Raw genomic sequence first — 14075 nt, 5'->3', positions numbered from 1 at the left:
ACGTGTGTTCAGGTCCACACTCGGCGGCCACCTTGTGGACAAATTATGTGTTTTTTTTTTATTTTGGTCGCTTTGTGTAAACTTATGTACATTGTGGTGTAAGCCTTTTTATATGATGTGAGGTCTTGTTAATAGGCCTACACGAATACAAACATAGAATGATAATAGAAATATATAATAAAAAAAACAACGTCTACCACTACATGGAATATTATTCATTTCCCAATGTTGGCTTTACGGATAGTGTAGAAGAAAGTCAGACGCACCACAGCAGCACCACGCGAGGGTAACTTCGTCTAGCTCCCTTTTTAGTTTAAGGGGTTTTTATTCCAGTATCTTAGCAGATTTTAGTTGCTTTTAGTCTTTTTATACTCACAGCCACTATACTGTGTTTTTAAGGCGATCAGTGGCTATTTTATCTGCTTTTTACTGGACACAAGCTACCTAGCCAAGCAAGGCTAAGCTAAGCTAAATGGCTACCTCCACGTCCCCGGCTGATCATCAACAACTAAAGAAAGCTCACAAAAAGATTGCTGACCTGACGGATGATGTTCGCCGACTTTCCGAGGAGCTGAGGAGCAAGGACGCCCTGCTACAGCAGTCTCTGACAGTAGCTCACGAGCAGAGTCTCCGGATCTCATCGCTGTCAGCGGCCCTCCAGGACACGGTGCCCTGGGATCCCACCTGTCCGCGGCCATCCTTCTGCTCCACTCCCCACCTCCAGCGATCATGGGCTCAGGTTTCTCATGGCCGAAAGAGGACCCCACCTGGAGCTGTTTCGCCTCCAATCCCACTCTTCAATTGCTATTGCTATGTTCTGTCGCAGCTTGCGACAGAGCCGATGATCGGGGTCCGGGCTCGGCTCCTCCGACCGGTGTGGTGTCCACAGACAGCTCCACTCCCCGGTGGTGCACCGCCACCCAGGCCCGCGGGTCCCTCGCCATCGGGGGGAAGCAAGGCAGCTGCCCTGCACCACCAGGTCGGTCTAACATCTCCCCCGCTGTCTTCTGGAGGTCCCCACAGCCGCTCTGCTGGTGCCTGTGTTGTTCCCCCACTGACAGACACCACAGCCTTCCCTCCACTCATGGCTAGCTGCCCTCCAGCAGGTGGGTGTTCAACTCGGGGCTGTCCGCCTCCCCCGTCCCGCTCCTCATCCCAGCGCAGACAACTCATTGTTGTCTATGATCGAGTGTTTTTTAACAGTTACTCATCATTTGAGCACCATGCCTTTACTTTTAGCAGTCCTCCAATTCTTTGCCTTACTGTATACAGACCACCCCATCACTCTAGCTCTTTTATCAGTGAATTTTCTGAACTTTTATCAATTATTCACACCTCTTTTAGCAGGATTTTAATAACTGGTTATTTTAATCTACACGTTGATGATATCTCGGATCCGATATCCAGAGAATTTTCAAATCTTTTAAGTTGTCTTTTTTTTCAGCAGCACGTCGCACAGCCAACTCACAACAGAGGACACACCCTGGACCTGGTCATAACCCATGGCCAGGGCCGGAGTGGGACTCATTTTCAGCCCTGGAGTTTCATACCTCAGACCGGCCCACTTTAGATCACAACCTATTATATTAAAATAATGTAATTATAACTTTACATGTTAAGCATACAATAGCGCACTGTTCTCTAAAGCCTTGTAATTCCGTGTATTTTTTCTAAAATAATTCCAATTCAGTGGAAGTAATGGTTGCTTCACAATGGGGATTTATTTCAACATGAGTGCACATCTCCACCATTATTCTTTGCAACACAACATCCTTTTCAACAAATTATAAAAAGAATAAATAAAATATTACATATTAAATTTGAAAAAATAATAAACGGTAATAATCTGTAATAACATAATCAGAACTTAGATTTCACAAACATTTAGATTTAAACATGAACAAAGAATAAAATAAGTATTGCACAAGTTTGTTATTCACAGTAAAACATAACTTTCTAAAGATGCCATTATCAGTTTTTCCTCTGCACAAGAATAGTGTCAAAGAAACATGGCCAACCCTAAAACATTAATAAACGCCTGAGCAGTGCACTGGTCTCTGCGACTTTGTTTATTACAGTATCATTGTGCAAAGACATGAGAATTTCTTTCTCAGTGCACATGAGCATGAATGCCTCAAGTTTTTTCTCAGTCAAAGTGCTCCTGAGTCTGTTTTTTATGAATTTCACTGTTGAGAAAGTTGCATTTTGTTCATTATCTTGTCTTACCCGTTTCATCGTCTTCATTGGTCGCTTCAGACCGCGACATCTGTCTCCAGGGCTTTTCTCTTTTTAATCCTCGCTTTTTCTGCGCCACCCTTGCTCTTTTTATTTTCCATTTTGGGTTATTATTTTCCTTGTACATCTGTGGTTGGAGCTAGGCAAACACCACTGAAGTGTGCGGACTAGTGCACGACACGTACGTTACGTCAGGCTGCGTCTGCGTCTGTTTCTTGTTGGTGGGCGTGCCCTTAACCTGCGTCCGCGTCCCAGTTTCATTGGCATGATCTAACAGACCGCCAGCTCCCTGATATGACCAGCGACAGTGGTAACAGCATACACGTGATACCCACTCCACTCAGTGCCATGACTGAACACCGGCACAAAATAAATAAAAATAATAATTGAACACCGGCCCTTGCGGCCCAAAAGTCAGACCGGCCCACCGGGAATTGTCCCGGTCCTCCCGATAAGCCACTCCGGGCCTGCCCATGGCCTGTCCATCGGTGTGCCCTCTGTTGTCGACCTGGCTGTGTCTGACCACTACTGCGTGTTTTTTAACATCACCAGTTTTAACCAAGAGGAGGCCCCGGTGAGAACAGTGAGGAGGCGCTACCTTACTTCTGAAGTGGCTGCAAATTTTATGGAGATTTTACAGAGCACTCCTGCTGAAATTTTACCTGCATCTTGTGATTTTATCGTTGATAATTTTAACAGCAGACTGAAGTCAACTTTGGACTCAGTAGCTCCACTTTTAACTACATAAATAAAAAGAAAACCTACACCCCCGTGGAGAAAAAAAGACTGAAATCAATGAACTGAAAAGAAAATGCAGGAGTGCCGAGGAAAAGTAAACTGACAATTCATTACGAGATTTTACGTCAACAACTCAAAACCTACAATAATGCAGTCAAAAAGGCACGAATTTTACATTTCTCACAACTCATCACCATCACTAAAAACAACTCCTGGTTCCTCTTCTCCACTTTTGATATTTTAACAGGCACTAATTCTAATAAAGTTTTTAAGACACCAACAGATGATCTTTGTGAGAACTTTGCAGACCACTTCAGAACCAAAATCAAGGACATCAGATACTGCATTTTATTCCATCAAGTTTTATGTGTTAATACTGAACTGTTGTCCTTGCCTGAGGTAACACTGGAGAGTTTTGTCCTGGTTGATGCATGGACACTTGGTCGAGTTTTCTCCCAAGTAAACCCAACAACCTGCCTTTTAGATCCCATTCCCACTTCACTTTTAAAATCGTTTTAAGCCCCTTCTGAAGAAGAGCAATTTAGATCCAAGTGTTTTTAATGACTACCGACCTGTGTCCAACTTACCATTTTTAAGTAAAATTTTAGAAAAACAGTTTTTTAACCAAGTTAACGACTTTTTAAAATAACATTTTATTAAATAGGCTCAGACACCTGGTGGGCATCTCTGGTACTGTTCTTATCTCACAGACCGATGCTTTTATGTAAGTATGGATACATGTTCCTCAGGAAACCATGAAATTGGATGTGGGGTTCCGCAAGGGTCAATTTTAGGTCCACTTCTTTTTAATCTTTACATGCTGCCCCTTGGGGACGTCATCAGGAGGCACGGCATCAGCTTCCATAGTTATGCTGACGATACGCAACTGTACATCGCCGTGTCTCCTGGGCCCAGTATTTCAAAACTTGTAATCCGGATCAGAATAATCCGGATAATGAAATCCTCCTTTTCTCAGTCATGGATCAAGGTGATCCTGCTGACTTTATCTGAGTATTTCAAAACACTGGCCGGGTGGATCACCGTGATCCCGACCTGGCTGGACACGGATTGCCAAATCTCAAGTCTCCGCCTCCGGATCTGAAACATGGCGGACTACTTCACGGAAGGAGCAGCTGGGAGCACGACTTTCACGTAAAAAATTTAAGTTTACCGTCATCTAATGTTTAGCGGTTTAAGGACCATATGAACGCCAACCAACATATCGTGCTAGCTAACTATATGAATTGTCACGTCCTTAAAACCAGGCTGTAGCGATCTCTAATTGAGCCGCGGCCGTGCTAACGGTAGCTAACTCGGCTCCATTGACTTGCGTGTTAAGCAGCTAGTGATCGCTGGCTTTGTTTACGAATTTTGCGGTCCATGGTTTGATTTACAAGGTAATTAATCTGACGTACATCATACCATAACTGTTTAAACTAACATCAACCTGTTCGGAGTTTATTAGCGTTACGTCATTGGCAACACAGCAGACTGAAAATAGGCTACATGCGTACAGACCACACACTGTATATGTGTGTTGTGTATGAACTATGCAGTTCATTCAGAAGTGTCAGAATGCTACAGTAATGCTGGGAAAATCATGCTGTTGGATGACAACAGCATGATGACTATTGCCATGTTAGTCATTCTGGCGTTATACTGCACCAGGCTCAACGCAAGCACATGTTAAAACGGTTCTCATTGTGGTTTGAATTGCTGTAGCTGCAAAAACAGGCTCATTTCAAAAGCAATAATGGGATACAATAGTGGAGAAGGCACATCTCCAAATCATGCTGTTGTCATCATGCACACAATTTCTGTGACTATTGTGGATTCCCAATGAAGACAAAGATATGACTCATACTCCTTCCCTTTCTTCTACTTTCAGAGCCCACTCAGCTATTAAGGACAAGGTCTGTATGAGAGCTGGAAATCCTTGGAAATGCTTCAATTGCAGTGATAAGTTGTTGGATTTTGAATAAAGTGCTGGAAAGTGTTTGAAATTGTAGTTGCCTTATTTTCATGTATTATTGCTTGATCAGTGACACAATTGGATAAAAAATGTTCCATCCTAATTTGTCTCCCTTTATGTAGAAGGCTCTCACTAAACATAATTGTGGTCATTTAAAGCAAAATAGCATCTGATTTGGTTAAGTAAAATAATCAGTTTGTACACAAACATAGCCAAACACTTTTGCTACACCTTAAATGTTCTTAAATTCGACAGAGCCTTCTCAATTGCTGCCCCCTCCCTCTGGAACTCACTACCCCCACACATCTGAGCCTGCACCGACCAGACCACCTTCAAATCACTCATCAAAACCCACCTCTTCAGAATTGCCTTCAACCCCCCTTAATCCACTACTTCATCTGTATTGCACCACAAACTTGTTTTTAAATGTGCCTGCTTTTAAACCGTTTTATAACTTTACATTACTTGTTTTTAACTGTTTTATAACTTCACAGTACATCTTTTTAACTTATTTCTTAAGAATAGCCTGCTTGTTTTAATGCACTCACTTGTAGCCTCCCTGTTTTTAATAGTACTTGTTTTAAATGTATTGATTTTTAACCGTATATGTAAAGTGTCTTTGAGATCCTTTGAAAAGCGCTATACAAAATAAATGTATTATTATTATTATTATTATTATTATTATTATTATTATTAAATTACTCCAATTTGTTTCAAGTAATGCACTGACAATTTAGATTAAGTGTAATGAACATCTTGAGTAACAATATCTTGGAGAAGCGGAGCTGAGACATTGTCAATCCAAGTCAAATCCACCTCTGAGGTGGGATCCAAATGATCCTGAAATTTTGGTATCAAGCTGATCCAGATCTCTGCCTTACGTTTTGAAATACCCAAATCCAGCCCTTTATCTGGATTCAAGGGAGGATTGGATTACCAAAGCTGAATCCTGATCTTCAGGATCGGGATTCTCTGGATCTGTGTTGAAATACCCAGTTTTCAGAACAGATCACGATTTAATCCAATCCGACCAGGATAATCCAGTCGGATCACTTTTGAAATACTGGGCCCTGATGATACAGGGCCAATTGATTGATTTTTAACTGTATTTTAGACATTAAGTCATGGATGGCAGAGAATTTCCTACAGCTCAACCAGACTGAGGTTTCAGTTATAGGGCCTGAAGGCCAGAGTCCGCCCGTTTCTCTCTCAGGCCAGTACGGAGGTGCTGATGCATGCTTTTATCTCCTGTCGTTTAGATTATTCTAATGCTCTGCTCTCTGGTCTTCCCAAAAAGAGTATTTTAAATTTCCAATTATTACAGAACTCAGCCACACGCGTGCTGACGAGGACCAGAGGGCGGGAGCACATTACACCAGTTTTAGCGTCGCTGAATTGGCTCCCCGTACGCTTCAGGATCGATTTTAAGGTTCTTTTACTAGTTTTTAAATGTCTTAACGGCCTTGCGCCCTCTTATTTAGCTGACCTGCTTTTACCATATCAACCCTCGCGGACCCTGAGGTCCTCCGGCACCGGCCTTTTATCCATACCAAAACTAAAACCCATGGTGAGGCGGCATTTAGCTACTATGGCCCCCACCTGTTGAACAGCCTGCCGGAGAGCCGCAGAGACAGTTGATATTTTTAAAGGAAGGTTAAAGACACACCTTTTTAATCAGGCTTTTAACTAGTATTTTAAATTCTTCTTACGCTCTTATGTGATTTTATCTTATTTTATAGTTTTGCTTCTATCTTGTTTTTAAGATGATATTAATCTTAAATAATTTTAGTTGTTTTACTTATCATTGGTATTATTTAATTTTATTATCTTATATATTTTTATCCTTTTAAGCTGTTCACTCTATTTACTTATTTTTTCAGGGTTTTTTAATCCTATCTTATGCTTTTAGTTTTTAGCTTTAACTCCAGAGTTTCCTCAGGGGGGTCTTCCAGGGAGCTGTGTCTGGGCTGCTGCTGGGGGCGCTGTCCCTGGGTCCCTTCGGCTCGGCTAACTGTTGTCTGTCGGGGTTGCCTGGGCACTGGTGCCCCCTGTGGCACAGCCTGCGACTCCTCCCAGTGTGGATGGCCCCAAAGATAGCGTTTCTTCAATCATCAGTGTCATGCCATGTCTCCCTATTGTCAGTAGTGAGAGTGTGCAGGTGTGTGTGTATGTTTGTGTGTGTGTGCGTGTGAGCGTGTGTAGTATGGAGGGTGGGAGGGAGGGGCTTTATTTGTAATTGTTTTTTCTATTTTCTTTTTTATGTGTGTAAAGCACGTTGTGTTACATGTCTATGTAGGAAAAGTGCTCTATAAATAAAGTAAAGTTTAAAGTTTATATATATATTTATGTTTCATTGCTTTTAATTATTTGTTATTTCATTAACATATCCTGTTTGGTTTGTGTGAAAAGATGTGAAAAGAAATAAAGGGTTATCTGAATGTGTATGTTTTTTTTTTACCTTAATATCTTAAAGGGATAGTTCAGAATTTTGGACATAAGACCTATTTTCCAAGTGAGCCGGTGTGTTCGAGACGTCTGGAGACGTTTTCAAGAAATTTCATTCAGTTCTTCTAGTTGCCGAGTTCGCTTATGCTATGGCTAGCATGAGTCAATGGTTCTTAGCTAGACAGGCATTAAAAACAGTCTTGCCCACTCCACAGTGCACCCGAGGCAAATCAATTAAAACACTAGACTGTCGATGTACATATCTGTGTTGATAGAATAATATTTGAAACAAAACTAACCTCGCATCGCATGAATCATCCATTTTTTGAGGAACTAGTTTCTCAGCAGCAGCGGAACTTTACTTTGCTCCGTCGGACTCAAAACTCTAAGACATCTATTTATGGCCCGTAATACTGCCCGTAAATAGGCAATCGAACCGGGCCAAACTGTCGGCACTTATACCCCCAAGGCTGTCTGAAAAGCCCTCAGAGCTCACTCAAACACCAGGCAGCCCACGGCCACGCGAAGCCACAATTACGCACCGCAAACCCGGACCACTGCTCCGTCCGGAGAACCGTAAACCCTCGGACGCGTTGCGGGGATTTCCTCTGGTAAATAGACACATGAACACCGACGAATAGTCGGGCCTTGTGCCCTCAGAGCTGGGTGAAAAGCCCTTGGACCGCAGACCAACACCGGGCAGCGGGCGGCTCCGCGAATCCACACATGCGGACTCTCCGTCGGACTCAAAACTCTAAGACGCGCCGCCCGAAATACTGCCCATAAAAAGGCAATCGAACCGGGACAAATTGTCGGGACCCATGCCCTCAGACCTGGGTGAAAAGCACTTGGACCTCACGCAAACACCGGGCAGCCCACGGCCCAGCCAACCCACAATTACGCACCGCGAACCCGGACCTCTGCTCCGTCCGTAGACCCATAAACCCTCGGACGCGTTGTCAGCTCCAGCGGGGGCTATCTCAGTAGCCTACTAGGAAGTATGACACGCTGCTGCTGCTGCTGAGATATAAATCCTTAAAAATGCAAGGTTGGTTTTATTTCAAACATTCTATCAACACAGATATGTACATCGATAGTCTGCTGTTACAATGGATTTGCCTCGGGTGCACTGTGGAGTGGGCAAGACTGTTTTTAATGCCTGTCTAGCTAAGAACCGTTGACTTGCGCTAGCCATAGCATAAGCGAACTCGGCAACTAGAAGAACTGAATGAAATTTCTTGAAAACATCTCTGGACGTCCTGAACACACCGGCTCACTTGGAAATAGGTCTTATGTCCAAAATTCCGAACTATCCCTTAACTAGTTTTGGAAGAATTACAACTATGTTTATTCTCTACACTGTAACAGGGCGTACCCACCAAACGCGATGAAACTTCATCGCGCGACAAGATTACATGTAAAGTCAATGCAAAGACGCGATTAGACGCTTCATCGCGCCGGGCGACGCGATGGACGCGATAGCGCGGCGCGATGGACGCGATGGACGCGAAAAATCGCTTCATCGCTTCATCGCGCCATCGCTTCATCGCGCCATCACGCCATCGCTCGAGTTGAAATAATTGAACTTTTGCAGCGAATTCGCGTGAAGACGCGCCGCGACAGCCTATCAGCGTTGAGATCGTCACCGACGTGCTGACGTACGGACGTCCTGGTGTTCCCTCGCTTTTTGCCGGCTCCTGCAGGAGACGGTGGAACTCGCCGAGCTCACGCCGCCTCCGTAGGGTAGCATGCACCCAGAACCGACATCGGCGCCTAGCCCGCAGACGAAGCTGGGAACTTCTCCAGAGTAGATACAGTGCAGCGATGGTGGTTATCTCAGCCATGATCAACGAGAGAATGAAATGGCGGAAGAAATGTTGTTGTTTGGGCGGGCTCGTCGCGCGACGCGATGACGCGATGCCGCGATGAGGCGTTTTTTGGCATATTGGACCGGCGTCAAAACTGGAGCGTCTAGCGCGACGCGATTTCATTTGTCGCGCGATTCAATCGCGTTCATCGCGTTTGGTGGGTACGCCCCGTAATGGAACAATGACTTCATATAGGCCTACCTTAAACAACCATCACCCTACAGAACTGTTCCAGTGACATCTCACTTCAATAAATATTGGAATGGTTAAATTCCAAAATGAATTCCATCCATCCATCCATCCATCCATCGTCTACCGCTTATCCTGTATTCAGGGTTGCGGGGGGGGTGGGGGTTGGGCTGGAGCCGATCCCACACTGGGAGAACATGCAAATTCCACACAGAAGGAACCCGAGGCTGACCCGGGAATTGAACCTGGGACCCTCTCGCTGTGAGGCGAGAGTGCTACCCACTATACCACCCCAGCCCCTTCCAAAAAGAATTGTTACATAAATATTCTCAGCAATAATTAAATTATTTATTTGATTAATACATAAGATAGTGAGCTAGTTTACCCAAAATGACAATAGAACAGTCTGCTGCTGTGACCCACATGTAGGCTTAATGAGTTTCTTTTGTGTGAGAGGTAAATTACTCTGGGGCTTGGTAATGGGCAGGTCCACCAATTAATCAATCAAAGAATGACTATATATATAGATAGAGAGAGACAACCAAAATGTAGCGAGTAAGATGGCGGAACACCACATTGTGGAAATCACAGATGTGCAAGGTACACTGAAACTTCATACGTCATCGGGTGACGCTGCTGTTACTGTCACTATTTAAAAGGCATTATACTTTATATACTACCAAAACAAATATCTTCAACCAAAAAGTTTGTTTTTGTTTTTTCCAAATATCTTCAATATCTTCAACCAAAAAGTTTGTTTTTTTCAGACCTGCTCGGCTGAGTGCCGAGCAGGTCTGAAAAAAACTGGCAAACATGTTGACGACCTATACAAAGGCAAAAGATAAGAGCAGGACAACTGGTGAATAGAGGGTGACCTGGGAACACTATTTAGTAAGTTGAATTTTGTTCACCTGTCCTGACATTCATATTGTCTCCAACATTATAACCCTTTTTTGGGGAGTACTATCTTTTTTTTAGTATCTTGTTTTTGTGTCTTTTGGTGGCAGTGGTACCGGCAGCACTCCGGTGGGCACCATTGTGCAAACACCCCACTTTGCCACACCTGTAATCCCCGGATTGGCCAAATCATCAGCCAAATCAACCAAAGCTGGGACCTCCTCCCCTCCACCTCCAAGAGGCCCGGCCACCAGAAGACCAGCCAGTCAGGTTTCTAGTTTTATGAGAGCTATGAGTCCCATGCTGAGCGGCGGACGGCTGCGCTGGAGACCCTGGTGCGCCCGGACCTAGAGAGGTGGAGGAGGGTAAAGGAGAGAAAGAAGAGGGCCTTTGAAAAAAAGCTTTTAGGTGCTCTCTCTCAAATTTCTGCGAGGGACAGCAGCAGATAATTGAACTTAAAAAAAAATTAATAAAAAATATTTTCTCTCCATCCTTGAATCTTTGTGTATTTTGTAAAATTTGGGTATTTGCACAAATAGTGGATGGTTAGTCATTCTAAAATAGGAACGACACCTCTGGGGACCACTATTCCGAGATCCCCTGCTAATTGAGCCTGGCTCGTCGTCCTCGGCAAAGCAGGAGTCTTGATGATTGAAGCACTGCCATTAAAAACCAAGTGATTGATTGCAAAGGAAGCCCTAGTAAAGAGGCAATTTAGACACTGCCTTGATTTTCCATTTCTAAAATGTTTGTTTCGTAAAGGCACAGCCTTTCCACTCTGGCCTCATTTCCAATTCATGGCAAGTGCTGTATCACCCTGTGGGATGTGCCACCAGTTCACAAAATGAAGTGAAAAGTAAAATATGTGTACTGTAAAGAATAAGAAGGTGGTGTGGGTGGGGTGGGTTCAAAGGCCATTGCAAATAGCATCCTGGTACTGTGCTGCGAGAGGAAGCTCCTGTTCATCATGGGCTACAGCCTCATTTTCCATCACATCCTCAGGATCGACCTCATCATCAGCATCAATACAGATGTTGTGCAGAATGCAACATAAAATGGTAAATGGTCCTCATTTATATAGCGCTTTTATCCAAAGCTCTTTACAGTGTTTACTGAGATTCACCCATTCATACACACATTCACACACCAACGGTGGAGTCAACCATGCAGGGCGACAGCCAGCTCTTCAGGAGCAATTAGGGTGAGGCGTCTTGCTCAGGGACGCCAGACACTCAGCTAGGAGGAGCCGGGGATTGAACCAGCAATCTTGCGGTTACCAGCCAACCCGCTCTACCTCCTGAGCTAATGCCCCCCATGCCATTACTGCAGCACTGGCTCTCTGCACGCTTCCCATTTGGAGGTATCTGAGGCAACAAAATCTTCCTTTTAAAAGGCCAAAGGCATGCTCAATGATCACTCGTGCAGAATGCAGTCTTCTGTTGTAGTGCTTCTGCCGTGCAGTAAGGTGACCATTGTCCCTGTATGGTTTTAATAACTGGGTAAGAAGAGGGTAGGCAGAGTCCCGGATGATGTGAGTGCCTGCAGGAAGCAGGGCTTGGGGGTTTTCGGCCAAGACAGTGGCAACCGCTGTGTGCCGGAAGGCCCGCGCATCATGCCAACTGCCTGAAAGGCCAGCATGGATGCTGCAGAAACGCCTTTTGCTGTCACAGAAAGCAGTTAAAACCAGTGAATAGAACTGCTTCCTATTAAAATAAGCATTAGGGTTCTGCACATGTGGTTTGGGGATAGGGATATGACACCCATCCACTGCAGCAATTGTACGGTGGAAACCTGCCCGTCCAATATATGGTATGCTAGATGAAGATTAACCAGGCCACAGAATTCATTAAGGTGCTTCATGAGTGTGACCTGCCAATGCCGAACCTGTCGGCAACCCTGTCGGCATTTACTATATATATATGAGTCCATAGACAGGCCAGGACACACTTTATCAAAGGGATTTTGGTGCTCAAAGGGACAACATTGGAAAGTTAACAAAATGTTTGGAAAAAAGTATTTTGCATTGCTAGAAACACATTCACATGGCCTACTCACCTCCACTTGGGGTTTTGAAAGCCTGAAATGAGGAACTCAAACAGTGGGACAACCTCACATAATTTTGGATTCTTGCCGCAATCCTATTGTATTCACACAAAAACAGAGCACATGTAAAAGGGGGCTGTCATGATTCCATCATGGCAGCCCTGCCTAGTGATGTGACTTCCGAAACGGGCGTGTCGGCGCTTCTCTGAAGTCCCGGATCGAAACGTTTCGAAACGTTGTGCCGAAAAGCGGTTCTGAAACGCCCATGTCACGTGACTGTAGTTCAGTGATTGAAGGAACGCCTCTGTTTCGAAACGGCTATTCCAAGATGGGCAGATCCTTTGAAATACTGCCAAGAGCGACGTGCTGTCTTCCCTAATTTGTACCAACTGACTAAAATGTTTAAGTGTCCCTGCAACAAGTGTACCCCGTCAAAGGATTTTTTTCAAAAGCAGGGGAAACGGACTCAACGAACAAATATTATTTTTTAATAAAAATCTTTGATTATTGTATTGCATATAACAATGTGTCATTTATTTATTTTTAATGTTTCTTTAATTCAACCTGTATTCTACTTAACTTAAGGAAACCTAAGACCGGCTCATTTCATAGTGGCACATATTTAGGAGTTTTCTTTGGCCAGAGCATGTAGTTCACAGAAGTCGCCACTAGATGCCACTGTAGAGTCAGGTTTCATATTCGTTTCAAGGCTTCAACACATACTGAAACATCGCTTCGAACTGTTTCGAAGCTTCCCTTTGCCCATCACTAGCCCTGCCCCTTTTCCTGTGTGTGTGTGTGTGTGTGTGTGCTCGTCTGTTTTCCCCTGTGTCCCTTCCCCCGTCTGTTCGGTGCATGTGGGCGTGGTCTTCCCTCCACAAGCAGCAGGCAGGTGAAACCACTTGCAATCAACGCCCTTTAAGAGCTCTGGATTCCCTCCTGTTCGCGGCCAGATCGTTTCGTCAGTCTCCGTGGTTGTACTCATTCCTGGCTTACTCAGTTTCCAAGTTCCTGTTGTTGCCTCCGTGTCCAATTCCAGCTTGTGTAGCTAATGCCTCTGTGCCTCTCCTGCTCTACCCCAGATCGCCGTGCCGACGTAGTCGCTGTTGTTCGAACAGCCTACTTACCTGCGGATTCGACCTGCACGCCGTCTCATCTGGGATAACGGACCTCACGATACCTTCACCCTCATCACTCCTCGGGACCCTGGGACCTCGCACCACTCACCTTCCCCTCGCACTATTTTTGCACCTGGCAATTCATTAAAGAGACTTTGTTTCACTATAATCCGTGTGTTGAGTCGTGCACTTGGGTCCAGATCCATCGCAGTTCATAACAGAACGATCTGGCCTGAAGCATGGACCCAGCCGACTCGGAATCGGGAGCCCAGGTGTCTAATCTACGTCAAGCTGTGTCCAACCAAGGTGTCCTGCTGGGGCGTCACGACGAGACGCTGCGCGGCATAATGGACGCCCTCGCCAACCTCTCCTCCGGTTTTTCTCGGCTAGAAAGCTGTATCCAAACTAATGACTCTCCCGTGACTAATTTCCCTGCAGCAGTACCGGTCGGCGCGTTTCACCCCCGCAAGCCTTTTGTTCCTGCCCCCGAACGCTACGACGGAGACCTGGGTATTTGTAAATCTTTCCTGTTCCAGTGCTCACTAGTGTTCGAGTTACAGCCCACTACCT

At 44.8% G+C, this 14075-nt stretch overlaps 1 protein-coding gene across 1 annotated transcript; it reads left to right on the top strand.

Annotated features, from left to right (window-relative positions):
* The first annotated feature begins 254 nt into the window (after positions 1-254).
* Positions 255-13575, top strand: LOC311031948 (uncharacterized protein). The gene is made up of 2 exons (XM_084038545.1): positions 255-1106; positions 13470-13575. Exons 1-2 carry the CDS (start codon positions 473-475, stop codon positions 13550-13552), a joined length of 717 nt encoding a protein of 238 aa, XP_083894671.1. The 5' UTR covers positions 255-472; the 3' UTR covers positions 13553-13575.
* The last annotated feature ends 500 nt before the right edge of the window (positions 13576-14075 follow it).

This window comes from Eutrigla gurnardus (assembly GCF_963514095.1).
Source record: "Eutrigla gurnardus genome assembly, chromosome: 21".
NCBI lineage: Eukaryota > Metazoa > Chordata > Actinopteri > Perciformes > Triglidae > Eutrigla > Eutrigla gurnardus.
This window is presented reverse-complemented; position numbering and strand designations above follow the sequence as displayed.